Genomic DNA, 27,512 nt, shown 5'->3' on the forward strand with positions numbered 1-27,512 from the left:
TTTATATCTTCTTAGAGTTTGTCCTTTGTCTATTTCAGTGCCAGCTTAAGGACAAAAAGATCTTATTCGCTACACAAACGGCCAAATTCAAAATTGATCTGGGAGCTCAGTTGCTCCCAATGATATGCAAATCCTGCACATACACATCATCTGATCCCTGGGTTATTCTTATTCAGTGTTTTTAAAGATTGTCACTGTGAGTTTATGAGTTTATAAAAGAGAGAGAATAGGTGGAACCATGAGTATGTAATGGGAGATGTGCGTCATGAATGAATGCAGGACAGTGATCAGTTTTCCTCACTTGGCAGAGACTGAATTGCAGCAGAACCTGAACAGACTCTGAACAAAGAGGTTTCATTCTGTCAGTTATATCCGTGTAAAAATAAGACGGCGATCAAGTGAAATAAAAAGAACAATATAATAGGCGCTTGAGATAGGAAGATATAGAGCTAATATTTACATACACATGAATAAACTGTATTTTATAAGAATATCGTGTGTTCAAAGTGAAAAAAATAAAATATGGCACAGGCAAATATGAACAGACTTGAAATTCATTTGACATCAAACTGTTTTATGTGTGACCTACATAACACAAGCACATTTTAAATCATGAATGACTTTTTGGGTTTCCTTCCTGGAGAGCATAACTGTGTGAGAAGGACACTGTGTTTCAGTGTCTGACCGTCAGGTGGCGATACAACAGTCCCTTCTGAGCATCAAGTAACATGACATCAGCGAACAAGTTTGTTTGCTTCATTATCAGACATATTTATCTGCTTAGTGGAGAGAAATCTCATCCAACAAAAAGCAGGAAGTTAGACAGAAAGAAAAACATAAGGGAGAGAGCAGGAGACAATACACTGCAACTCTCTCAATCTCTCTCTCAGTGCAGCTGAAGACAAGAGGATATGAGCTGAGCTGGCCGCTGAAGCTAAAAGCTGAATATTAAAGCTGGAAGGTCAATGAACACCCCATGAGAGTGGACGCAGTGGATTTGCGGCTACTAGTTTACTTGGGGAGTTAGGGATTCATTGTCAGGGATTTCAGCAGCACACAAAGGCAGCTTTAAAGGGCAACCTGGTGCACTGACTGAAACTATAATACCAGAATCTAAGACGTAGCTGCCAACTTTAACGCATACTTTTTTACACACTCTCACACCACACGTTCATTTTCTCGTGCAGTGAAAAACAAATTTATAACTGATAATGTTGCAGCGCAAAAAGAGGACACTGACAGCGCACAGACAGAGTAGCAAAGCTTTGATCTGCTCTGCTGTTTGTCTCTGTGTTAAGGATGTATAGATAGCTGCAGGTCCATGTGTCTGACGGAGCTGAGCTTTGGCTGAGTAGTCTTGCAATACCAGACAATCAGAGATCTCCCCGCCTACTTCTAAATGCAAGGTAGTTGCTTAAAACGGCAGCAAGTACAACTGCTAACAGACCTACACCCCTTACATTTTTTAAAAGACATGCCTTACTGGAAATGATGCTGTCCCCCCCCCCCCCCGTTCTCCTCCATAGTGAACATGCATATCACCGATTCAAAATGAAGGGCCGCTCTAAAGACTTTGGATTGGTTCTGCAATGGAGGTTTTTTTTTTTTTAATTCTCTAATTGTTTCCAAAACAATTTAACAATGAAAGCTGGGAGAAAAACCAAAACAGGATTGTTACGCTTATTTCAAATAATTTTAAATTATTTACAGATACCAATACAAATACTGGGCTCTCTGCACATCCCTAGTCTCTTCAGCCCCCTCCAACCCCCCACCCAGAACAACTCTCATGCCAAGCTGAAGTCAAAACTTGGCAGCTCTGGTTGTATTGTGTGTATGTAGGTACTGGCATGCCTGTGGTACTTGGTAATGGGAAAGAACCCAAAACTAACTTGCCAGTAGGGTGTAAAATATTAATGATGGCGTGATGGAAATGTCATATCGCTGCCAGCTAATTTAATGTGAACGCACCGATCATCATCTGTTTGAAGTGAAAGTGTGCAACAACAAATCTTTGCAATGCTTCTATTTGGACAGACCTGAGAGACTAAAGTGGGGAGTGTTGGATGATGGGAGCAATTTGGTGAGGAGCATAGATCTTTCTTATCTTATGTTTTGAAGAAAAATATGTGTAATATCTGGAGTGTCGTGGGTCAATTTACCACAAATAATGCTCATTTTATGATGAACAAAAATAAGTACTACTAAAATTTCAAGACAATCCAGTCAATAGTTGTTAAGATATTTCGGTCTGGTTCAAAGTGGAGGACTGACAAACCCACATTTCCATCACTAGAACCATATCACTAGCATGGCAAAAAATATTGATTATAGACACTTTAACTCTCTCTTAATCTTTCATATTGGTTTTTACCCTTTGGGAAATAGTAGATAACCATATAAGACTTTCATTATTGTGTTTTATCTATGTAACTATGTATTACTTTAGATACTCTTCAGCAAAATTATGAAGTAGTTCTTAAACTGTGAACAATGAAGAGCTCCAAATGGCAAAGTTTCTGTCTCTCAATTATTATTAGCTTGTTGGCTCATCATGTACGCTGTAACCAATTGGAGTAGCAGTCAGATAAGCAATAATCCAACATTATGTAATTTTGTAAGTATAAGCATAGACTCTTTTGTTCCAAGTGGCTGTTCCTTTGTCTTGTCAAGGATCAGCCGTCTTGTCGTCTTTGAGGGTCAGCTGTCTCAAGATCTTGTTGTTGTTGAGACCAATACTGAACTTAGAAATAATTGGCTAAAGCTGTAAGAGTTTAAGCCTAAGTGTGCATGGAAGTCTGTGCATGTGTGGTGGGGGAGGGGAAGGGGATAATTCAATAAAACAGGTGTGACTGGAAGTGCCCACTCACCTCTTTTACTTTAACTTCAAGTGCTCTGCTCTCCCGAGATAGTGGGAAGGATTGTTACATCATATCCTTCTGTTTTGATGAATGTAATGACCTGACATTTTCTACATGCTTATTAAGAAGTGGACAAAGAAAGTTTCCCCTTTACACAGGATGATCCAGGCTGATCACAAAAATAATATGCATAATCCTGAATAATTACCGCAAAAACACACCTACCAGATAAGGGGTGTCTTTGATTGATTGACAAGTTTACATGATCATTTTTATTTAAATGCTAAAAATTCAAGGTTCATCCGACAACCAGTGTCAATGAATACTAAAACCGACAGATACCACGAATAAAAACATCAAGTTCATAAAGTCATCGTCTTCAGTAAATAAAAATGTAAATGATACAAAATACAAGCACAGTGAAAGTATTACATCAGGACAGGAGGTAAAACCGCGAAGGTGAGGTCAGTGTTTATAGGATAGAGAGAGAGAGCATTAGACATAAGAGTAGGAAATATTATAATATTTTTTTTCATTTTCATTTGTTGTATTTTTTTTAAAAAAAACGATAGCACAGAGGATAAAGTAAGGGGTCAAATACATCTGACATCGAGAGATAATCCCATCCATTCAGTTTGGAGTATTTTCCGGTGAAATGTAATACATTCATGCAATAGAAACTTCCTCTAACCTAGAACTTAACCTTGCTGACAAGCATTTGAATCATGGTTTAACAATCTTCCCTTTTTCAAACAATAGATAACACAGTAAAAGACAAAAGAGAGAAAACATTTTAAAAGTGGACATAATCTCATAAGTCCATAAACAAAAGCTGCATTGTCTTTTGACCTCCAGAGTCGTCTCAAATGGCAAAGACAGTGCAGAGGAACTGCCTAGTAGTCCGGGGTGAGACACATGTTTCCAACCTCCTCATGGGAAAGGTTCAAGTTTGAATATGGGAGAGGTTTGAGTTTTTAATGAGGTGTCCACTCAGACGTACTGCTCTTTGGGGAAAGTGTACGCCGCCACCCCTGGAGGAGGAGAAGACAGGCCCGGTACGGATGGGTACTTAAAGATGGCTGTGGTGTGTGAGGGAGGGGAGAAGGTGTTTTTTGACGTGTTGGTGGTGTTGCTGCTGTTGGTCGCAGTGGTTGGTTGTGAGGAGTGGTAGGGGTGCTGGGGCAGAAATGAGAGAGGGGGGTTGATGGGAGGGGAGTAGGGCTCTGGGTAGTCCTCCTTGTTACAGGCCAGTCTGTAGCTCACGTAGTCTGCTGTGTTAGGAAGCTCTTCGTAAAACCGTGCTGAATGCTGTGGAGAGATGGGAGGCAATTAGATGCACAATACAATACAATACAGTGGTGGAGGTTGACGTATAGAGACTGGTAATTTGTGTGGTGACCAGAGTTTGTATGCTGGTTGTGGCTATTTTAGTTTGTGACAAAATGGATACAATAAAAGAGGAAGGAGAAGAAGAAGGAAGGCCATGAAGAAAAGGTTGTGCGACACAGCTGATAGAACAGCTTCCTCCATTTTGGCCTTTCTGCCTCTCTGTTCTCTCAAAGGTCAGCATGCTTAAGACGGAAATGTTCAGCTGAGCGAATTTACATCAAAGTTGAACTCTTCGAGAGGCCTTATTACTTTGCTGTCACCAGAAAATCCACTGATAACACTGATTCTACCGAAATGAATTGAGTTTGATCCATAATTTTCCTACTATAAATGATGGTAAATGTGCCCTTACACTCATCATTATACATTAAAGGATAGGTGCACAATTTTTTAAGTCTGTCCTAAAACAATAGTCAGGCACCCAAATGATCAATGACACGTTATCTTGCTTTAATCATTCCTCCTGTTCATACTGACCCTAAGAGATCAATTCATAATGCACTTTCAATGTAAGTGATGGGGACCAAATCCACAACCCTCCTTCTGCTTCAGCTGTCCAAATTAGTCAAATCAAGTGTTTTTAGTGCCAAATTCCCTCTTTTTTGTTACGATCCTTCCAATGCAGCTGAACAGCACCTGATTATTATTTGGAGACAGACTCTAAAAACTGTGACCTTATCCTACAGAACCAAAAGCAAGTTGCACATAGAACACAGAGAGTTTTATGTATCTTCATAAATTAAAATTTTAGCAGAAATTTACCATGGTGGCTGGAAATACGTAAAAATAATTTGAGAGTCTAAATTCACATAAAATTTAAAGCCAAAATATCATTGAAACTACTCAAATCCTACCAAACATTGTGGAACACTACATGTACTACATAAATATGTAAATGATTCCCTGGATACAATTATTAAAGAGCACTGTTCCTGTTTGACAGTGGGAGACAGAAAATCTGCTTTGGCAGTTTTTGATTTAATATGGTTTTAATTAAATAAATGATCATCAGTAGGATTACATCTTTATAATGGTCAGAGGCTTTTTTTTCAGCTATTGTTAATCTTATTATTTACACCTGTGATTTTCCTACTGTGACATGTCAAAATGTTTTCTGTGAAAAATGTCTGTCAGTACACAGAGTTTGGTGACCTTTGGTGACCTCGCATATTTGTAGCATAGCTCTGCCCAACTTTAACCTGAGCAGATGTCTAATCAGCCAGAATGATTAAAAACACCCATGTGAGTGTGCAGAGCCTTTAATATGAACTCTGCATCTCAAAGCATTAAAGAGCATTTTTAACAGTTTTCCTTATAAATACTAAACATTAAAAAAATATAATATACACATAAATCCATATAAAATTGGTATAAAAGTCAAAGCAAAGCAAAAATATAACTGAAGCTACACAAATATCATCAAACATAGTAGAATAAACTGTATAAACTATACAGTGTATACACTGTAAATTTACTGTACTGTATATTCTGTTTTACTCTTGTGCTTTGGAAGTTTCATTTCATTATGTTTGTAATGACTGATATGATTAAATATTGTATTTATTGTTTTTAATGCATAATATTATGTTTTTAATGTATTATAGCATATAAGCAGTGGTAGCAATATAGCATTAATTATATTGTTACTCTACTATTGTAATTTACTTTCAGGAATAAATAAAGTATGCTTCACTTTAACATATGATATGTAAATTACAAACCCATAATGTACCTGGATATCATCTGCTGGTCTTTTCCTTATCGGCTGGGACAGTTTTCTGGACGGAGAGTCATTTCTGATCGAAAAGAAAGAGAAAACATAAGATGCATGATGAGGATGGTAATCGAGGACACAAACATGCACGTGAAATAAAGAGACGGATGGATAAATGGACTGTTTACGTACGAGGATTCGCTTTTTCTACTTCTTATTTTGAGCACCAGGACTGTGATGGTTATGCCCATGAGCACTCCAGCAGCCAGTAATAAGGCGACTACGCTGATGACATCACCTGTTGCGATCTGCGGTAGTGGCTTTTCTACAAAGAAAACACACATAAACATGTATCGATACATATTAGAACAAACACATGCCTCATTTACAGTGTCATGCAGGGAAAAATGTGATCTTATAATCAAATCTAATGAACTGATCCCAGGTAACCATACCTATAATGCTGATTTCCACGGAGCCTGATCTCGTGCCGATGCTGTTGGTTGCATCACACACATAGATACCTTGCAGGTCGTATGTGACTGGCCCTTTAAATGTAAGAACGTTGTCTCGGATCTCAGCATTGCTTGGTATGGATCCATTTACCCTGCAGAAAACAGATTAAAAAAATCAAAAATAGAAACCAAAACATCTCTCCAAACAACATTTTATCCAAGTTAATAACTCAGTTTTAAATGCGCGGGGCTCTTAACATGTGAGACCTTGAAGTGCACTCTCCCTGTTTGTTTATGGAAATCATGTGTGTCCCTCTTTTAGGGTAAATTTACTTGGATAGTGAATTTGAGCGACACAAAAACAAGCTGTACTCACACTCTCCACTGATACAGAGAGACGGCTGGGTTTGCATCAGCTTGGCAGCTCAGCTGGACGTTCTCTCTGTTCAGATACCAGTTTCCGTCAAAGCCATCCACTGAAACATCTGGCTCGTCTGGTAGACACACACGGACACATTAAAAAAAAAAGGATTAAAATTAAGCTTGTAATAGTGTTTTGGCATGCACTATGCAACCCTAAACATCTGTCCTTTATTTCTACCTGCAATGTTATGAAAGAGAGACTTACACTGAATATCGAGGGTGACGCTGTCAGTGTAGACCTCCTCATTGTAGGTAGTGACACAGGTTAACGTCTCCTTGTGTGTGTCTCTGCTGGGCACCAAAATATAGTCACTCTGAACGGTGAATGTCCCGTCTGAGTTTCTGTACTCCCGATTGGTCACTTCTCCTGGCACCCTTGTCTCCCACCTGCACACATTAAGATATCAGTGTCATGACACAGAGTAGATACAGAATGTGCATGTGTATACACTAAACAGAAAGGCAAAGGTTTATTTTAAGGGAGCTACGTACAAGAAGAAGAAGAGGAAGAAGATATATAAAGTTGAAGCATACAGATATGAGAGACAGAGTGGTTTTATGTAGGATTTAATGGAGGGCAAGAGGGAAAATACTCCTTTACACACACACACACACACACACACACACCTGATTGTACCAGGTGGTTTTCCATTGGCAGAGACACAAGTAGCCACCGGTGTTTTCAGGTTGGATGCACGAGCCACCAGTGTTGGCGTGGACAGACTCATCTGGGTTGTCGGGCGAACTGAGCCAATGAAAATAAACATGAGCACTGAGTTGAACGTTTTTAAAGCATGATAATATAGTATAATGTTGAACTTATTACAGAAAAAAATTACAAAAAAAAATTCAGTTTCACAAAATCAATAACATTTTTTACACTGGTGCCATGGACAAAATTGTGTAGTCAAGATTTTACAAATGATCACTTAATTAGGGTCTACAGGTAATGTGGCACCCATGCAATTGGTATTGGTATATCTATATTGATATATAGAAAAATAGAAAAGTGTCAAAAATCACATTTTCACAGTGCTAGCTGGTTCTCAATAGAATGTACAGATAACATATCCAACAAAAATGTAAAAAAAATTACAATTTTTTTTATTTCTATGTATTTTTTCACCAAAATTTCAACCCAATTTTTTTTACCTTCAGAAAACAGTATTCAGTGTTTTTTAGTTGAGTGTGAAAATTCGTTCTTGACCTCGGAAACAGTAAACTAAACCTAAACTAATCTGCCAGACTACAACGGACATTGCTAAATTAATGTGAACCACCAGCAGGACTGCTTTATGTACCATTCAACACCTTAAAGGAATTGCTCAACGTTTGGGAAATATGCTTATTTGCTTTTATTCGAGGCCACTCTCATATCTGTCCTGTCCATTAAATAGCTTAGCTGTTTAGCTTAGCCTAGCAATAAGACTAGAAACAGCTAGCCCAGCTCTGTCTGAAGGTTATATAATCTACCAGCACCTCTAAAGCTCACTAATTAACACTTTATATCTTGTTTGTTTAATTCTTACAAAAACTGAAGTGTAAAAATAAAAAGTTGTGTTTTATGGGGGGTTATGGGTCAGACTATTTCTTCACTGCAAGCAGCGACTTCCCAGAGCCTCTGCTAGTTGCCTGACAACCTCATGATGACGACAAGACTCTTCCAAAATGTCCAACTATTCCTTTAATATATGTACTAGTGCACTCTTAAGACAGAAGAAGAAAAAACTCAAGTTGTGTATGACTTCATATACAACAAGTGTTGTGAACATTACTGGTCATAGCATCGACTGAAAAGGGGTCAAAGGTCATCAATGGACGGCCAGAGAAAGATCAAAATCATCTTTGATCAGAGACAAGTACACTGTAAAGTTCCAGTGAGTTCTAGTAAGTGGATATCGAGTTGCAATGTCAGTTTCCAAGGTCAAGGATGAACATTCATGCTCAAAAACAACAACTGATTCCAAATAAAAGTTCCAAATAACATAATCGCTGATTTTTTTAACAAATCTTCACCTCTGTGCCTTTGACTGCATCACACGTGCAACTTCACCTCTAACATCCTCTGACAGATTTGAGAGTGACAGTCCTCCTGTCTCTCACTTAAAGCTCAGATCATCGCATGTCTGTCATACCGTAGACGGTGAGGTTTACAGTGTTCTCTCGGTTCCCTGCGGGGAATGTGGTATATTCACAGATGTAGGTGGACTCGTCAGAGAGGCGGAGCGAGGAGAAGGTGATGGTGGTGTCTTCAAGAGTCGGCGTTCGGCGCCTCACTGCTGCATTCTTGAAGGTGACACGGTCCCTGTATGGCGGGGCCACAGACACACCCAGGGAGGGATTGGCGATCGCCACATTCTGCTTTGTTCCGTTCACCAATTTCTGCCATGTTACCTTGGGAGGGAAGGATGGATGGAAATGGAAACAGTTATTGACGGAGAACGGGGAGAAGCTCTCTGACCTAAACCACAGACAAATTAATATTTCTAAAATAAAGAGTAGGCCTACAATAAACAAACAAGATGAATGTGAAATAGGGATCTACAATTATACCAAACAACACTGGTGGTTTTAGCCCATTAGCTGCACTGCACATTGTTTATATTTTCCATTGTTAATGGGTATTTTCAAAGGCAAACCACAGATTGATTTCCTGGCAGCCAGTGGTTCAGCTCACTGATGCATTCATTAGATGGTCAGAGTAAACAATTAATAGCCTTTATTCTGTCCGAGTTCAATTATTAATGCAGTTTGAGAGCAGGGATTGACTTTTAATTCCTTACTGAAATGAAAATGACTGCCTAGACAGTGGTGAATTAGTTTAACTAATGCTTTAGAAATGGTAGCCATTGATTACAATGTATTGAACTGGTTTAAACAACTGCTGGAAAAGTCCCTAATGTGCTGTAGAATATTTGTGCATACATGATGCATACCTCCAATATTTCTATATGTCCTCTACATTAGAAAAATGCAATTGATTTTCTTTTCTGTGACTCATCTGATGCAAATTAAACTGGTTTCTGTTTACACCGATTAACAAATCAAAATAGATATTCCTCCAATGAGCTTGATTTATAGAAATCAGGTTGTGTAACTAATACAATGCAGTGCTGTGTGTCAGGTTTTCACATGATTGAGCCAAAGCAGGCCTATTTTTGATGTAATTTTTTTCTGTTTTTTTGGAGGGGCGGGTGGATCAAAGCATTTATGACAGAGAAAGTCCACTGACTTTACTGACCTTTCCTCTCGTGCCACCAGCAGCTCATAGTTTTCACTTATCCTAAAGGTTCACATTTGTGGTTTTGAGTGAAATGTCTCAACAACTATTGGTTGGATGGTCATGACTGTTGGTACACGTTCATGTTCCCCTCAGGATAAATTGTAATAACTTTGGTGACCCAAAGGTTTCATCTAGCTCCATCATCAATGCAAAATTTCTTATTGTCTAACTTGATCAAATACATGTAAAATGAATTATCTTCAGCATACATGTTTAGCATGCTGACAAGCTTAACTAAGATGGTGAACATGGTAAACTTTATGCCTGCTTAGCATCAGCATGTTAGCATTGTTATTGTGAATGTGGTAGCAGGTTGATGTTAGCATTTAGCTCAATTAAATCACTGCTGTACCAAAGTACAGAGCTACTAGTGTGGCTGTAGGCTTTTACCAACGAATCAAGAGCTTTGGGCATAGCGTCATGTGGACTGACAGGTAACTCATTCATTGGACAGTTCTGGTGATTGCAATCTTGTATCATCAGAGCATAATTGACCAAGGTAGGGAAATCATGAAGAAATAACTGATTATGAGCATTGATAGTTGAGACTACACCGGGACCTTAGACAGGAACGGGACAGACAAAAATAAGAGGCATTTTGTACTTTAATAATATTACAAGAGGATAGTTACTGTCACTTACTTTTTATTGGGGAATTGTTAAAATACACAAGCTTAACACACTTCTCTTTTAACTCCTTTTCACTTTCTGTTTGATCAGGGAACATCTCCGTACTCACATGGTCACACACATTCATGTTACCATGGTCACCAATGATCTTCTATAGGATTTACATCGCTTACACAGATCAGGTACTGCTTTAACTGCTTATGATCAACTTTTTCATGTGGTCTCAGTCCAGTTGTTTAGTCTGGACCCTAGTCTTGTTTCTTTATGTTGCTGGTTTACTGTATCTACAAATCCTGGGCGTGTATCTACAACAGGAATGGGATTCCATTTTTTTGTGCATGCAGTTGTGTGTGGTCCACCTGTGCAGATGGATCAGTACCTGGGAGATCTTGACGGGCGGGGAGCTGTTGATGAACCGACAGCGGAGATCCACCTTTGAACCCACATACCCTGACTTCCCATCATCCATTTCCACAGATTGGCCATTCACTCCTGTGGTTGAGACACAAGAAGTACAGACATAAAAGACTTTCACCTACACAATGGGCAGGCACACACACACACACACACACACACACACACACACACACGCCCTGCAGCGTCAGACAGGCATGCCCTAAGCTGTTCACAGTCAGCACAGCATGTGGAGCTTATAAAGTGAGCTGAGCTGTCAAAGGTGATACATGATTTAGCAGCGTGAGAGGTGAGCTGAGGTTAAAGGTTGTGGATTAAAGTGAGGTATAAATAAGTGCGATTTGTTTGGTTACTGTTCCCACTGACTTACTGATCCCCTTTAACAAATCCACAGCAGAACCCCACCCACTTACTGAGTGTACATCAGTCACGTGTGTTTACTTGTGTTGGTCAGATATACTGTGAGTAACATCATAATTAATCTGGTGGGCTCATAAAGAATACAGTTCTTGTTATTCATGATGCAGCACAGAGAACAATGAAGGTACACTGAACAAAACAGCTCAAAACAATGGTGGCTCTCATTCTCATACACCCACAGTGTGTGTGTTTGACAGTACAAACACACACACACACACACACACACAAAACCATGCCAATATCCAAATGTGCACTTACAGTATCCTATTGTAACTCAGTCATTTTTGATTAAAACATCCAAAATCTTACCATCATTGTTTATTTAGCAATGCATTTACTGACATTTACTGTTACGAAATCATTTTATTTTTATAGTTAATCTACTTAAAATCTCTTCTCCCTTTTCTTAACGTGGCAACCGCCAAGAAAAATAAGAAAGCACAAGTGCTGAAGAGATGGAAATACATCCAAAAATGTAAATTGTTGCCAATTTACTTGTTACTTTCCCTAAAACTCTTAGATATTAAGTTTTCCCACAGTGTGTTTTTAATAAATGTATTCATTTTGATTACTTTGTGCTTTGGATTTGCTAGGTTAGGGGTAAAAAAAAATGTAAAAATATATCTTTTAAACTACAATTTCATCAGAATTTTACTTTTTATTTAAAAACTGGTAAATAAAGACTCATAATGCCAATGTCAATGTTACACATTAACCTCACAAACAAAATGATCAGCTTTTTTGCATGCACTTTTTTTCTTCCCAAGGTCACACCAAAAAGCTCCTGCTGATGCTGCTAGCTTGGAGAGAGTTTTTAGGGCACTATTAGGCAACTTATCAGAGTTTCACAAAAGCAAAGGAAACACACTGACTTGTGAATACAGAATAATATCGTCTGTACGTGAGAAAGCAGTAAACCAGCCCATTAGCAAAACCTTTCTGTGTCACTATAGAAACGATAATTTTGGCAAAGAATACCTAAAGTTTAGGCAAACAAATTAGATTTTAATCTGGTTTTCAATATGTGGTTTCATTATTTCCTGTACATTGAAAACCACTTCAGCTGGTAACCTTTATAACATCTCAAACATGTAATGCAACAAACCAGATGACTGGAAAATCTTATTATAGAAATATGACAGTGTGAATGTAACTCGTACCCAGCAGTGTTTTCCATATTTGGAATATTGTATTTTAAAGTAACAGATATAATGGAATGCCATAGTTCGTCATTCATCATCATATTCAATATTTCCATGTTATTAATGGAGGAGTATTGATCAGTCTAGTCTCTGTCACAGAGGCAACCAATCAAAAACACCCCAGGCTGACAACGCAGACATCAAAACTACATACAGCTCTTCTTCACTCTGACAACATCCTCTCGTTAATCACGAAATAACGCTATAACCTACAAACGTTATTTCAGCATCCGAACTTTGCGGTGTTTCTGCTTCCCTGAGAAATGTGCAAACATGATGTTCCTGCACAGCTACAACACACAATAACTGAACAATGGCTCCTTTTTGTGTAATTTATAAATGTTTGACAAAACTGTGATCAGTAAAAGAGGATATATAATCAATAGTCCTCTTGTGGTACATTATAGATACACTAGCACCAATATTATCAGACATTCTCTCGTGACTTTATCAGACAGTATAGCAACAATCAGCAAATACTTATTTCATTTAAATAATATATCTATAAAACAATATGAGCAATAGTTTTTACATACTGAGGGTTTAATTTGGTAGTTTTTTAAAGGTTTGTTCATCTTGATTGACTGAAATCAAGCAGATATGGGGTCAGGAATCCTTCTTTGCAGACATTTTAAATCTGAACCTTCAGTCTTTTGTTATTTCTTTCTCTTGTTTCTTTTTCCTTCTGGGTGCTGCAGGAATATTAGAAGTAGGCAAGAAGACGGTGTAATGTGTAGTTTGCTTCAATGAATACAGGTAAGATGACCTTAGCTCAAAAGCCTCTTTTTTGCAACATCAAAGTTCCTCCCCAGCTTCCTCCTAAAAAAACATCTGTTACCCATGTTTCCCCTCTCACTATCCATAAGAACTGTCTGTACATCATCCCATAGTTGCTCTACTGATAGGCTTAGACAAAGCTTAATGTGTGGTGTGACCCAGGGGTCAATCTTGGTCCAGTCCTGTTCTCTGTGTACCTCCTCCACATAATTCAATGTTGTTATGTCTCTTATCATTGTTTTACCGACAATAACACTAGATCTATCTCTCATTCAATCACACAATTCAAAACTGAAATAAATAAATAAACTTCACCAAATTTTCCCCACATAAATGCGACAAATTGTTTAAGTACTGTTACGCATAATTACCCAAACATGATTGGTTGTTACAAATGTTAAATCTGCTGTAAAAAAAATCTTTCTGTAATGTTTGCCCGCCATTTGAATTTTGAAATAATTGGTTCAGTCCTGCTACTTTCCAGCAAAGCAAACTACGAAAATCAGGCTTCTCCTTCAGCCTTGAGAGCTGTTCATGCTTTTACCACATCTCGACTTGACTACTTTAACACCTTGTTCACCTGCCTCAGCCAGCAAGTACTCACTTGCCAACTACTCTTTCTGTTAGGATTAGGATAGATTTTGTTTTTATTTAGACAAGGTATTACAATGCCAGACCTCTCTGTATGTACGAGTTTGGAATAGCCTTCTTTATATTCTCAGAGAAGCAGAATCGGGAGACGTTTGGGGTAAAAATAGTTGGACGGCAAAGCAGCAGACAATGAGCTGTAAAATCACATTAACTTTACAACAGTGCAGAAAGAGTCTTGGGAATTAGGATCCAGTGTTAGAAATAGCATCGTATTTCTGAATGATACATGAAAATCCCTCAACAATGAGCTGATAAAAGATCAACCCGTTACTTAGCTTAAAAAAAGCCAACTTCCCATAACTCAGGAGAGGTAACACACCAGCAGAAATCTGCCATTTTCTGGACATAAAACAACACTTAACACAAGTCTCTGTGTGTGGCTGATACATTTAAATGAATTACATGCTATTTTTCACTTGATGCTGTCTTAGAGTTTAGATCTCACAACCATTAAACATAAAACACTGTAGACAACTGAAAGCCACACTGCACTCTCAAAACTGCAGCAAGAAAACCTGCACAATTTGAAAGAAAACGGCGCAGATTTCACTGGTTTCATTGAGCCATAAAATCATTACAAATTCAAAATCGGAAAGATTCAGGTTCAAGTGACGGCACACTCATTTCTGACATTTTGTTTCAGTGATTTATGAGACACAAAATGCACTGATTCACAGAGAAAAGGCACAGCATATTAGTGCGCACCTTCTACCTGAAAGATCAAAATACAAACACAAAGCCTCGATTAGATCATGATGATTAGAGAGTGTATTAACTCCCTACTTTAATAGATTTGTTTGGTCTCAGCTTTTCGTACAAATCTGCTGAAAAAGCATTTAATATGCAACTATGTATTTGGCAAACCGTAACACAAGCTCAGAAATACAGATGTTAGGACCAATCTGACCTCAATCAACCAAATACAGTATGATGTCAAGTACAACCTGAGCCATTTTGTTCTAGTAATAAGTTTAATAGTTTTGTATCAGAGACGAAGAGTTGACCATTCCTTACATGCCCACTTTTATGTTCGTTGTGTGAGGAGGTGGATCGTTGAGAGGGGAAGGCCAGTAGTGGGAGTAGATTACGGCATTTAAAATATCAAAATGCATCTGCATCAGAGAATTTATGGTCTGTTTGCTGCTGTACATATATATTGTGGATTCAGTCCCTATAAATGTGTTTGTTGTGTTTTTGACACCACATGCACCACAAGCAGACTGTCTGTGTCGATTCATCTCAACCATCCACGTAGCAAAATGTCAAATTACATGTAAAACACTCCACTGACCTTACTATGTTTTCACTGTTTAAAATAGCTACACAACTTCCTGCATTTGAACAAAATGTAGCCAGTAAATCAAACCTGGTGGGTGTATCACATCTTCTCCAAAACATATTAGCAGATCTAAATCTATATGAACATAAGTGGTCAAATATTAGAGTTACAACATCAGAATTCAAGAAGCTGAAAACTTCTCTAGCTCTACAATTACACATTCGCTGGGGAGTTTTTGAAAGTTAATTTTCACATAAACATAACAGTCCCATCACTAGAACAGCATGAGAGGATTTGTTCAGTTTACTGTTGAACTCTTTAAAGTATTTAGTAATTAATGTCACATTAATTTAAATAAATTTACTGCATTTCTGATCAAATCTGACAAAATGTATGAGGATACGGGAAATGCCTGTATCCGCTTTCTTGCTGAGAGTTAGATGAGATCATCAGTACTACTCTCCCCAGTTACCTGGCAACCTTCACAGTGACAATATGTACTGTAACCCCCAGCAAAACGTTTTTACACTTCAGTTTTTGCTCTCATTAAATATGCAAGTTATAATGAGTTAATTAGTGAGCTTTAGAGGTGCTGGCAGGCTGATTTTGTAACCTTCAGGCAGAGTCTGCTGGCTTACAGACATGAGAGTGGTATCAGTCTTCTCCATCTAACTACCAATATGTTGGACTATTCCTTTAAAGGATATTCTCTGGGAGAAAGTCTGTGGTACATGAGTGTCCCCTTGGCCACCCTCCAAGTACAAGAGGGTGTTTGTTTGGATGTGTGCATTCAGATCAGGTTAATAGAAAAGTCTGTTTGTAACTTCTTCCAGCTCTTCTTGAAACCAGGATGGTAAAATACCTTTCACTTGTGGACCCTGACACTCATGCACACACACACATGGACACACACCCATCCCACTGAGAGTCCCCCCCTACTGAGCTCTGTAGCTGAGCTGATTAGGGGCTTTAGGTGAGGGCAGAGCGGACAGAGAGCCTCCCTCTCTCTCTCTGTCACACACACGCACCCTCATATCTCATCTGCCCCACATCTCACCCTCTCCCACCTTCCTCTTCTCTCACTGGGTCCATTCACATTCTTCTATTGTTTAGAGTATGGGAAATGACCTCAGCTGTCCGCATGACAATACTCTATAAACAGCAGCCCACTGGCATCAGACGACCATGGGAACGTAACAACACAATGGTAATATTGTTTCACACTTGAATGTGCAGAACACATGTAAGCAAAACCACCAAAGCATGATGTTGGGCTTTATATTTATATCCGGAGTGGATATCCTCCATCGTTGTCATCATGCTCATTATGTCGTCAGGCCATTCTTAACCTTAACTCATATGTATGAGCGTTCAACAGAGACAGTGGCAGGTGTTACTGAAGACTGTTATGCAAAAAAACATGGGAAAAGGTACCTTAAAATGTCATTATTTCATTTGTTATTTCATTCTTTTTGTTAAAGTGTTTACAGTTTTGAGTAAATACCAATAAAAAATATAAGATGTGATACAAATTTTTTAAATTCTTTTGCTTTTAACCTTTAGTGTGTTCAGGCTAAAATAGGTATTAACAGTGATTTACAGACAAACAACATAAGATAGATATCACAAAATGTACTGCACAATAAAATATGTGAATAAAATTCACATCTGAATCATATGAAAGACTTCATTCAAGAAACAACCTAAATGGCACTTTAAAACAAGTCAGGTGCTGTATAAAACAATAACATGCAGGCGTAGATCTATGGTGGATTACTTTGTAATGTGAATGCTGTATTTCTACTGTTTACATCTTGATCGTGGCTACAAAAGATAAAATAGTTGCCATGTTTTTTTTAAGCAAGGCCATGCTAATATTTGCTAATTAGCACTAAACACAAAGTACAGCAGAGGCTGATGAGAATGTCATTAGTTTTGCAGATATTCATAAACCAAAGTATTGGACAAATTAAAACTTTCACCTGATTGCACTAAATGAAAAGTTATTGCAATTCATCTTGAAGGGAACATGAATGTCTCTACCAAATTTCACGGCAGTCCATCGAAAAACTGTTGAGATGTTTCACTTAAAACCACAAATGTCAGCTTCATGGTGGCGCTAGAAGAAAAGTCACCAAAGTCACTGGGCTTTATCCTCTGGAGACCATGAACATCGTTACAAGGTTTCAAGGTAATCCATCCAACAGTTGTTGAGATATTTCAGAGTGGATCGACAGACCAACGTCGCCATGGAGTCATAATTAAAAATGAATATAAAACACAAAGATGATCTTTTATTTTGTTTTTTTTTGCCTGGGATCCAAAGCCCAAACTGAACTGCAGATGTTAGTTATGTGGCAATACCCCATAATGACAGCAGCCATAAATCTTTAGATATTTTGGCAGAATTAAGTTTTTTTTTAAATTTACTATTCATAAATTCAAACTGTGGGAACTACATCTGAAAATGCTGCACATTTACGATGATTAAAAACAGGATTACTTTTAAATTCGACATGATAGACTCACATCAGTTTCATTTTACAGTTCGGTGTTTGGCCTAAATCAACAGAAAACTGGAAAAGAAAGCAGAGAGAAAATCATGAAGTTAACTGATCTGTCACATTGGCACCAAGTCCTTATTTGAAGTATTTAGAAGTACGTGTATTAAATATATCGGGCTGACATCATTCTCTGCAGTGGTACTGTTAATAATAAAGATCCCAACATTAAACTGCAGCGTTTCCATGCAGGACCGGCTGGACAAACTACATCTATCTTCAGCCTCGCTCACTTGGCAACAAATACTAACAAACTGACCTCATGCGACAGACGAGAAAATGAAAAACACAGAGAGAGAAAGAGGAGAGGACAGATTAACTGTTTAATCTTTCAGGCCATCAAATCTGTGATTGATCGGGGATTACACACTGTGTTTGTGTCTTTGGCCTTGTGACTTACTATGTATGCAGAGAAACCTTAAGCAGAAAGAAGACCAGCTCTCTCTCACACACACACACACACACACACACACACACACACACACACACACACACACACACAGAAACACACATCATGCTCAAAATAAAACTTCACCAATGCATAACTACGGGTAGCAATATGACCTATTCCTGCGATCGGCTGTGATTTCTGATAGCAAGTCTCTTAATTTCTCTAAACCAACAGATTGTACAGCAAGGCAACAAATAACAAAATCTTTCCCAACGATGGAAACTGACTTTTTGGAAATCCACTTTGCCAAATTATGTGTCTATGCCCCCATTTTTGACTGATTAAAATGCAGAAAAACTCTTCTCCTCTTGTTTCCCCCTAAATCGATTATAATCTCTCATTGTTTTTGATTGGGGCCTGTGTGTACGTTTGCGTGCTTGTGTTTGTGTGGGTGTGTAATCTCTGGCACGGCAGGAACGTGGAGTGTGCGCTTGGCCGACGTTCAGTGGGCAGCTCACAGGATTATGATGACTGTCGCTGCTGCATCTGCGTTTTGGGACATGAGAGGAGAATAAACCCAGAGAAAGAGAGAGAGAAGGGAGATGGAGAGAAATTGAGAAAAAGTGTGTGGAGGAAGGTCAACTGACTGAGAGACAATGAAGGAGAAAAAAAAAAAGACAACTCTGGAGAGGGGGGATGCACAAAAGAGACAAACAAAAGAGGAAGAGGACAGAAGGGTTGTGTGTTTGTGCTGGATTATTTCTGTGGGGTAGAGACAGTGTGATCCAGCTGTGGACAGTGGATTATGCTAAAATTCATGAGGATGTCTGCTTGTCAGTGTCCGTCAGCCTTTTTCTGTGTGCGTTGGAGGAACTTCTATGTGAAGGAGAAAACATATGACTGCCTGTGACAGCACCCCACAGTGCCTGGCGGGCCTGCGGAGGTGTCTGCACCAGTCAGGAGAAGACAGATACGCTGCAGCAACAGTCAGTAGGCTGGGATTTGGCAGCGATCATGTTGTTACACCCTTCCTGCCTGCTCCCTGTGCAGCTCTAATCCACTGCCCTGTCCTTCAGCATGACAATCCCACACACATGGCGCCGCCTCACACACAGTTAGCACATACACATGTATGCACACACCAGTAAATTACTGCTCAACTAGCACAGACGGGTTTATCACTGACTGAGTGAAAAAAGCAATCACAGCAGATGTCAGAGCAGCTCAAGGCATCCGTATGCTGCCACAATTGCTTTTGTCATCACGTCATGTGTATAACGACCCCCCCCCCACCCCCCCTATTGTCACACTGCCACAACTCTGTATGTTTGGTCCCAGCTTAGTGTGATTACACCGCTGCACCTGTTACACTGAGGCAAGAGTTAGTCCATTCATACACACACACACACACACACACACACACTATTAAGATGTGGGGGTGACATCAGCAGGGGTGACAACATCTAAGTGTGCAGCACACCTGTTGACGTCAGGTGAGTTAGCTGGAAAATGTGTAGGACATAAAGAAAATACAAGAACCTGTTGAAAACATCTGATCTGACTTCTATAGTAACAGGAGGGGGAGTTAATTAACAGTTTCTGAGATTAAATCATTTGGATATGAAGATGAGAGGAGTGTGAGTTATATAACTGTGAGTTATGTTAAATTATTGAATATTGTGAACTACACTTTACTCTAAAAACATGAACTATTTGTAAATACAACAATTACCATTATGATATGATATAATAGTGTATACTAATGTAAAATAGACAAAATACACTATTACCACTTTATATTCATAAATATCAAATCATTTATCAAAAGAATCTATATTTATAATAGGTTGTATGTCCTTCTTTTTGAAACTTAATTGTCACTAATCACTATTATTTAACAGGTGCTAAGAAAAGCAGAGCAGCCTACCTGAAATAACACAAGTTGTTATCAGGAATATCCAAAATCTGGAGTTTTCCATGCCCAAACCAGCGTTGCCAGCTTCTCGCTGTGGTTAATTTCTCAGTGTGGACTTGTTTGACGCCTCCTGCCTCCCAGACTGAGCGCACATCAGCGGGTTCAGCTTCAGGACTGTGTGTCAGGGTCCGGTCAGGTCAGGTCTCCATGTAAGTTAAGCGCCTCACTCACTCACTCTTCTCTGATTCACAAACTGTCCCCTAAAACTAGTCCCCCTCACCTTGTGACACTTTTTCCTCCTGACTCCCCTCTGACCCGTACCGGAGCTGCTGCAGTCTCTGTCCGGCTGAAGCTTGGCGGGGATAAAGCAGCTTAACGCGTGGGCAGATTATTTCCGAGATAGCCTACCCCCCCAGTCCAGACCCGACTGACAACTATCCGTCACTGTGAGGGCTGAGCTGAGCGAACTACCAGCCGGCACATTTACAAAAAAAGGCGCAGTCAGGCTGTTTTAAATGAGCACACTCAATAGGGGCCCAGACAAGGGCGTAGCTACAGCTCCCAGTGACTCTGTGCTGCTGTCCTGACACCCAACCCACCAATGACACTGAGCTCTCACCAAGCAGGTAGCTCCCAGTCCGAAAAGTGACTTAAACCTGCATTCTCTCTAATGGCCAACAGGGGGAGACTCCACTGGTTGCAAAAGGGAGTCTAAACTACATTTTTTTGGCAGAAGAATGATTATATGTTATCAATAAATTATTGCATTTTTTGTTGCTGTGTGTTTATTTTATAAAACTTTGCCAGGTGTATGTAGTAAACATTTTTATAAAAGCAGCAAGCCGTGTGAGGCAGACAAGACATGTAAAAACTGACCAAAACCAGAGATTGCAAATGAAAAAAGCCACAGAAAAAAACCAACACAACCAACCACATGGAGACAAATTTACCAAAACTGGATAATGGAATAAGTTAAAAAAACAAACAAACAAACATTAAAATAATAATAATAATAATTTTAATTAAAAATATTTAAAAGAGGTTACTCAAAAGCCTTTTGAAAGAAATGTAGGGCTAGGTATCAGTACTCGATAGCTTCAACGTATTGACCGAAATAACCCAGTACCAAGTAGTATCGAACATTTCTCCAGTCAAACGATACCAGCATTTGATTCTTTTTGTACCCAGATCTAGAAAAAAAAGACTATTTGTATGGTTTTGCTCGCAGCCAATCATCACAAACGTTCTTTGACTTAATACGACGTGTGATTGGCCCACTACCACAACACCCATACAATCTGTGGTGGTGAAATCCGGCGCGGTGTATTTGACGGAGTTGGCAGTTGAGCGCGCTGAGATGCCACAAAAATAAATATTTTAATAATCTGAACACTTTCAGAATGTATTTTTGTAAATATCATTTGGATGGAGGGAGTGGTGGCATTTTACGCAACTGAATGCTTCCATTCACATGATCGAATGAAGTAGAAAAAAAAAAGGTATTGGATGAAGTACTCTATTGGTATCAGTATCACTTTAAGGGAACTGGTATTGGTACTGGTATCATAATTTTTTAAACGATACCCAGCTCTAAAGAAATGTGTTGTGTTGTTGATGATGGGCCAGTGGTGCCAGTAAGGAGACCATTACAGTAACCTAAATGTGAGGAAATGAAAGCATGTGTGATGGATTCTGTGTTTCTCAAGCTCAGATATGAGCAGATTTTAATAATATTCCTTATATGATAAGTGCAAGACTGGACAATCTTACAAATATGAATTTTATAATTAAGGCTGGAACTGAATAAGACATGCAAGATTTTGACAGATGACTTAGTGTTGTTGGAAAACAGACCACGTGAGGATTTTAAATATATATGTTACATCCTCTCCAAACAAAGGCTCCCCCTGGAGACCGAAACATAACAAGGACGCCAAAACCTCTGGTTTAACAACAGCCATTTATTTTCAACTATTCAACCATACTTAAAGGGTAAAGAAAAAAAAAACAAACAAACAAAAGGAGATGGAGATCCCAGCCAAAAAGAACAAAAGATGGGAAGTTACTGGGCTAGCCACACCATGGGCCATCACACCCAGCTCATTCCCCTACCTATTAAAAGAAAAGTGTAATCAACATAATCAAAACCAAACCCGAAAACTAGACTACCAGTAATCTCCATCCCAAACTAAAATAACAAACTAAAATAACAAAACCCAACACTCTAAATCATGTTGAGAAGAAAACTAAGAAGAAGGGGAAAAATTCCCCAGAAGCTGCTGCTGCTGCTGCTGGTGTGTCTCCCCACACCACCCCTCAGGTCCCCCCTTTTCTCTCATGGAATAATTGGCTCCAGGTGCTTCATTCCTACAAAGGAAGGCAGAGGGAGAGAGAGGAAGAGCACCGGAGAGAGAGAGAGAGAGAGAGGGCGAGAGAGAGAACAAGAGAGAGAGAGAGAGAGAGAGAGAGAGAGAGAGAGAGAGAGAGATTAAACACTCCCACAGGCAGTGTACAGTATTGCACCCACATGCCACACATAACAATATGCAATTTGTCAGGGCTGATGATAAGGATCCCAGTTTTATCTGAATTTAGTTGAAGAAAGTAATCAAACATGCAGTGTTTAATGTCTACTAGACAGTCTTTTATGGTGGATAAGCTAGTGGGGTTTTCAGGCTTTACTGGGACATATAGCTGTGTATCAGTTGTGCTATGAATAATAATTTGTGTCATATATGTTTTTCCCATTAAAGAGTTCATTTATCTGCTAAAAAATAAAAGCACATCTGCACTGTAAATTATTTCACAGTAGTTTGATGGCATGGTGGACTGTGAAGTCACAGTGTACAGATGTTATTTTACTAAAATTTATTGCAAAAGTGGCACAGTAACTTGATGTGAAAGTAATGGAACTGGTAGCCTGTAATTTACTGTAAACTTACAGTCAAATATTTTACAGCATATTTCTTCCTCTTCATTGAAAAAATACAGAATCTATCAATATGCAAATATTTTTCTTTTCAAAAATGTAGGACACTCAGAGTTACAGTGTAGGAAAGAGTGATGTCCACATGCACTGAAATCTACTGGTGAAAGGACATATGTATAATTGCGACCTGAATGTCCAGGGGTAGATCATATGCAGAGGAGGGAAGCTCTGTAGAGGCAGCCAGTATGGGCAGGTGAGAAATGACACTGAACTGTAACAGTATGAATGTGTGTTTCTCTGTGATGAACAAGTACTGCATCCTGTCCAGTTATTTTCCTGCCTTCTGCACACTGCATGATCACGCCTCTGTGATCCACTTTATAATGACTCTAATTTTTTAGTATGTAGATTTTTTCATATTTCACTTTTTTCCATCTGTGTTGCCACAAGTGTTCAGCTCTCACTCTGAAAAAATTGAGGATTGGATGATGCAAATGGATTCCATGTTGTGAAATCCTACTTTCCCAGTGGTTTTGATCATACTTACATATACAGCAACCACTAAACTTGTGATGCAGGCTATGAACCTGCAACTAAGTTGAAATTCCTCTTATTGGCCTTTAGGTGGAGACAGTCCACCTCCATTGTCAGTCATTCAATGTGACCATGCTAGAAATTTCTATGGTGACACAAATTCACCCCATGATGATATGCATTTATACAATCATGTTAATAAAAATGACATTTCTTTGTATTTTCTCATGAAAATAATTCCACGTAGTCATTTTATTCACCACAGTCAGTGTTCAGTTATGCGTTTGTTATACAGAGCACAGTAGAATAATCACTCTAATCTAAGAAAAGGTCATTTGTAATAGCAGAGCTATTCATTCATAAGAGCAGCTTTAAAACCAACATGGACATCAGAACAACACAGAGAGATCTGAAGGGCAAATCAGGACATGAGAGCTGATAATGATACAAAAGCAAGGAGACGACCAGAGGGAGGAAAAGGAGAAAAGGTCATAACACCCTGTCTGCTGGTAAAAAACGATGACCGAGTTTTGCCTCAGCACACGCAGTCTGGTGTCCTCCGTCAGGCACTGCAGAGGAGAAAGACGAATCAGCGCTCTCTGGTCCACCCTCACCCCTCCCACTCTTCCTCCGCCTCTCTGTATCACTCCCACCTCGTCTCACAAGTGTGATGCGCTGCATTGCTGCACACTGAGGCAACTGCCAGCAGTTATTTATCCCCCAGCCAAACGAGAGCAAGACAGCAGGAGTTGCTACATCAGCCAGCCTTGATTGGAGGTAAGACCCCTCAAAGATGTTCATCTGCAGCTCAGGGAATAGGTGAGGTCACACCAGGATGACAGGGAATATGCTAGAGTATGTACTGTAGGTACACAGGATATGATTACAAATACCTACAGTATGTGCTGACAAATATTAGTCTGTATCTTAAAATTAAAGACTCACTATGTAATTATTAGACTTGAGAGAATGGCAATACAAAACCGTGGCAAGGGCATTGCAGAAATGTGAAGAGTAGAATAACAGATGGACAATAAAACAGAAAAGAGTAAACATTTGTGTCATATTTCACTCTGAATCATGTGCAGTCATTAGATTTGGCTGCATGTTGGCTGGAGGCAATTCTGAAGGCAATTAGAGGATCATTAGATCAGAGTGTCCCCAACTTTTCGGCTTGTGGCACAAACAACAAAGTCATGTTCACTGTATTTGCGACCTTACAAGGTGACCAAATGGATGATTTTGTCCTTTTAGTTTGTTTTATTCAACTTATTTTTGCTCTTTTTTTGTCACTGTCCTATAAACAATGAGATGACCTCACCCAGAATGATCTCACAACCCCCCAGACAGCCTGATATAAATGGATCACAACTCATTTTGTCATGTCACGGTCAAACTAAATTCATTTGATGCTCTTTGTAATTTGCTTTTCTGTCTTACTTTTGCTCTCTTTTTTTAAAGTTGGATGGGTGCTTTTCCATCATGCTCAAGTCTCTGTTCGTGTATGGAGTTCTGGGAGGTGAGAATCATTTTCAAGAAATATTTCTACTCTGGTATCTGAAGACTTCTATGTAATAAATTAAATGTATCACTTCTGTGTTTCTCATATGCCTTTCTGTGTGTTGCCCCAGTGTTGCTGATCCCAGCAACGTGTAATTTGATCTCCGTGTGTGTCGAAGATGACGAGGACCTGAGAGTAGACTGCCTGGTTGATCCCAAGCCGAACAAGATCACCGACTATGAGTTCTCTTGGTCCTTCGGATCCAAAGAGTCCCTCATCAACACCAACGTGTCCGGTTCAGCAGCGGAGAGCCAGTTCAAAGACAAAAGCTACGTGGAGGAGCTGGACTCGCACCGCTACAGAATGACCCTGAAAGACTTCAGGGACAAACTCCCCCACAACACCACCTACATGTGCAAAATATCTGGGGTGGGTGCCAGTGTCAGCATCGAGAGAGGTAGGTGAATTGTGTGATTGTGTGTGTGTGTGTGTGTGTGTGTGTATTTGAGGGAGTGAGCATGAGAATAAGTGAGTGGGAGACAAAAAACTGTCTGCAGCCAACATCTCTCTCCAACTTTCTCTGCAGATCATCTTGTCCCGTGTTCCGCTGTCAGCGTGCTTCTGCAGAGCTCCTGCTCCTGGATTGTTTGTCTGCTGCTCTTCTTCTATCACACACGCAGCTAAACAACCAGACTTATGCTGACCAACACACAGACACACACACACATATGACCACGCCTAAGCATCTGCCACAACCACAAACATCTCTTGAGTAAACAGACGGTGTTATGTAACCAACAGCTTGCAACTTTGTCTCGACTTTTGTTTTCCACCCAAGAGCACTTAAATAAATTGTTGCCATAACTCTCTCTGATGATAAATAGAATGAATAAGACTTGTAAAATGATTCAACAGAAATGTTCAGAGGTGTGCTTTTTTTTTTTTTGCTGTGGAAGCACACAGAGCTGTATGTGTGATACACTGAGTAACTTGCAATGTAAATATTACTTTGGAAGCTGCAACCATTGTTTTCAATAAATGTATGCTATTTTAAGTTAGATATTGTCTCTTGTGTAAAACAACAATAACTAGAAGAGTGCACTCAGTAGAGCGCAGATCTCCGCCAAGTGTGTCTTGGGGCATGTCGGTGGGGAACAGGAAGTGCAGGGCAGGCTGTCTGTCCAGCATGTATGCATGAGGGTATTGGAGTAAAGGGGAGACAATATGCAGGAAACATTATCAAGGTGTAATCAGAGTAGACAGGCTATATGGAGACAAACCTCGGACACAATGTCCTTACTATATAAACTTAATAAGGAAACAATAAACAGGACAATATGTCCAAACTTCTCAATTTAAACATTATTAATGTAAAATATTTTGTTATTTAGTTAGAACAATCTGTTGTAACACACCACACAAAATAAAACCCCTCCCTACCTCCCTCCGTCTCCCCTCCCCAACAAAGAAGTATTGAATCTCCCTCAATTGTCCCTCCTGGCTCCCCTACAGTCAAGATGGCGGCTTGTATCGTGTCAAACTTTAGTGGATCATAACTATGGATGAATAAAGAGAACTTCTCTTTATACATCCATGATCATAACATATCGGGTATGGAATTAATCTGCAGATGCTCTGGTTCAAGATGAGACCACACCTTTCTACGGATGTCAGTTTTTGAGCCACGCCTGCAACAGATTGTATGCCTTGTTTTTGGGAAGAGTCTATCTGCAGTTTTGCAAACCTACATGACACACCCACTTTACAACATGACACACCCCCCTTGATGGTGTCACCGTAATGGCATGTTACACAACACACCCTGATGACCCCTAACCTTTTCCATCCCACTCCTCATGCCTTAACTGAACCAAGTGGGTGTGTCATGTAGTAAAGTGGGTGTGTCGTGTAGATACTCTGAGTCTGCAGATAGACGTACTTGTTGTTTTTAGCCCAGCCAATTGCCGGAAATGCCTTTTGCTATGTCATAACACATATCATAAAATGGCGAGGACTGCTGAAAAGACGGAAGTCTAAGCTTTATGATAGGCTCATAAGGAATGGTGTGATAAAATAGGTTTCAAAAATTGTGAATCACCAAAACCACAAGAGGTTGTTGAGCATACAGTCATAAATGTGCACAAAAAATATCATGCTGATGGGTCCAGTAGTATGCGAGATTA

The 27,512-nt window shown here is 39.4% G+C and overlaps 1 protein-coding gene across 1 annotated transcript; it reads right to left on the reverse strand.

The window, feature by feature from the left end:
- Positions 1-3,832: 3,832 nt before the first annotated feature.
- Positions 3,833-21,002, reverse strand: nectin1a (nectin cell adhesion molecule 1a). Its single transcript, XM_067608094.1, has 10 exons — positions 20,378-21,002; positions 11,135-11,247; positions 8,978-9,236; positions 7,470-7,587; positions 7,048-7,229; positions 6,796-6,913; positions 6,420-6,571; positions 6,157-6,289; positions 5,983-6,046; positions 3,833-4,169 (listed from the first exon to the last, which is right to left on the reverse strand). The coding sequence occupies exons 1-10, from the start codon at positions 20,427-20,429 to the stop codon at positions 3,852-3,854; spliced, it is 1,509 nt and encodes a 502-aa protein (XP_067464195.1). The 5' UTR covers positions 20,430-21,002; the 3' UTR covers positions 3,833-3,851.
- Positions 21,003-27,512: the final 6,510 nt, after the last annotated feature.

The sequence above is a fragment of the Thunnus thynnus genome, chromosome 13, assembly GCF_963924715.1.
Source record: "Thunnus thynnus chromosome 13, fThuThy2.1, whole genome shotgun sequence".
Lineage (NCBI taxonomy): Eukaryota > Metazoa > Chordata > Actinopteri > Scombriformes > Scombridae > Thunnus > Thunnus thynnus.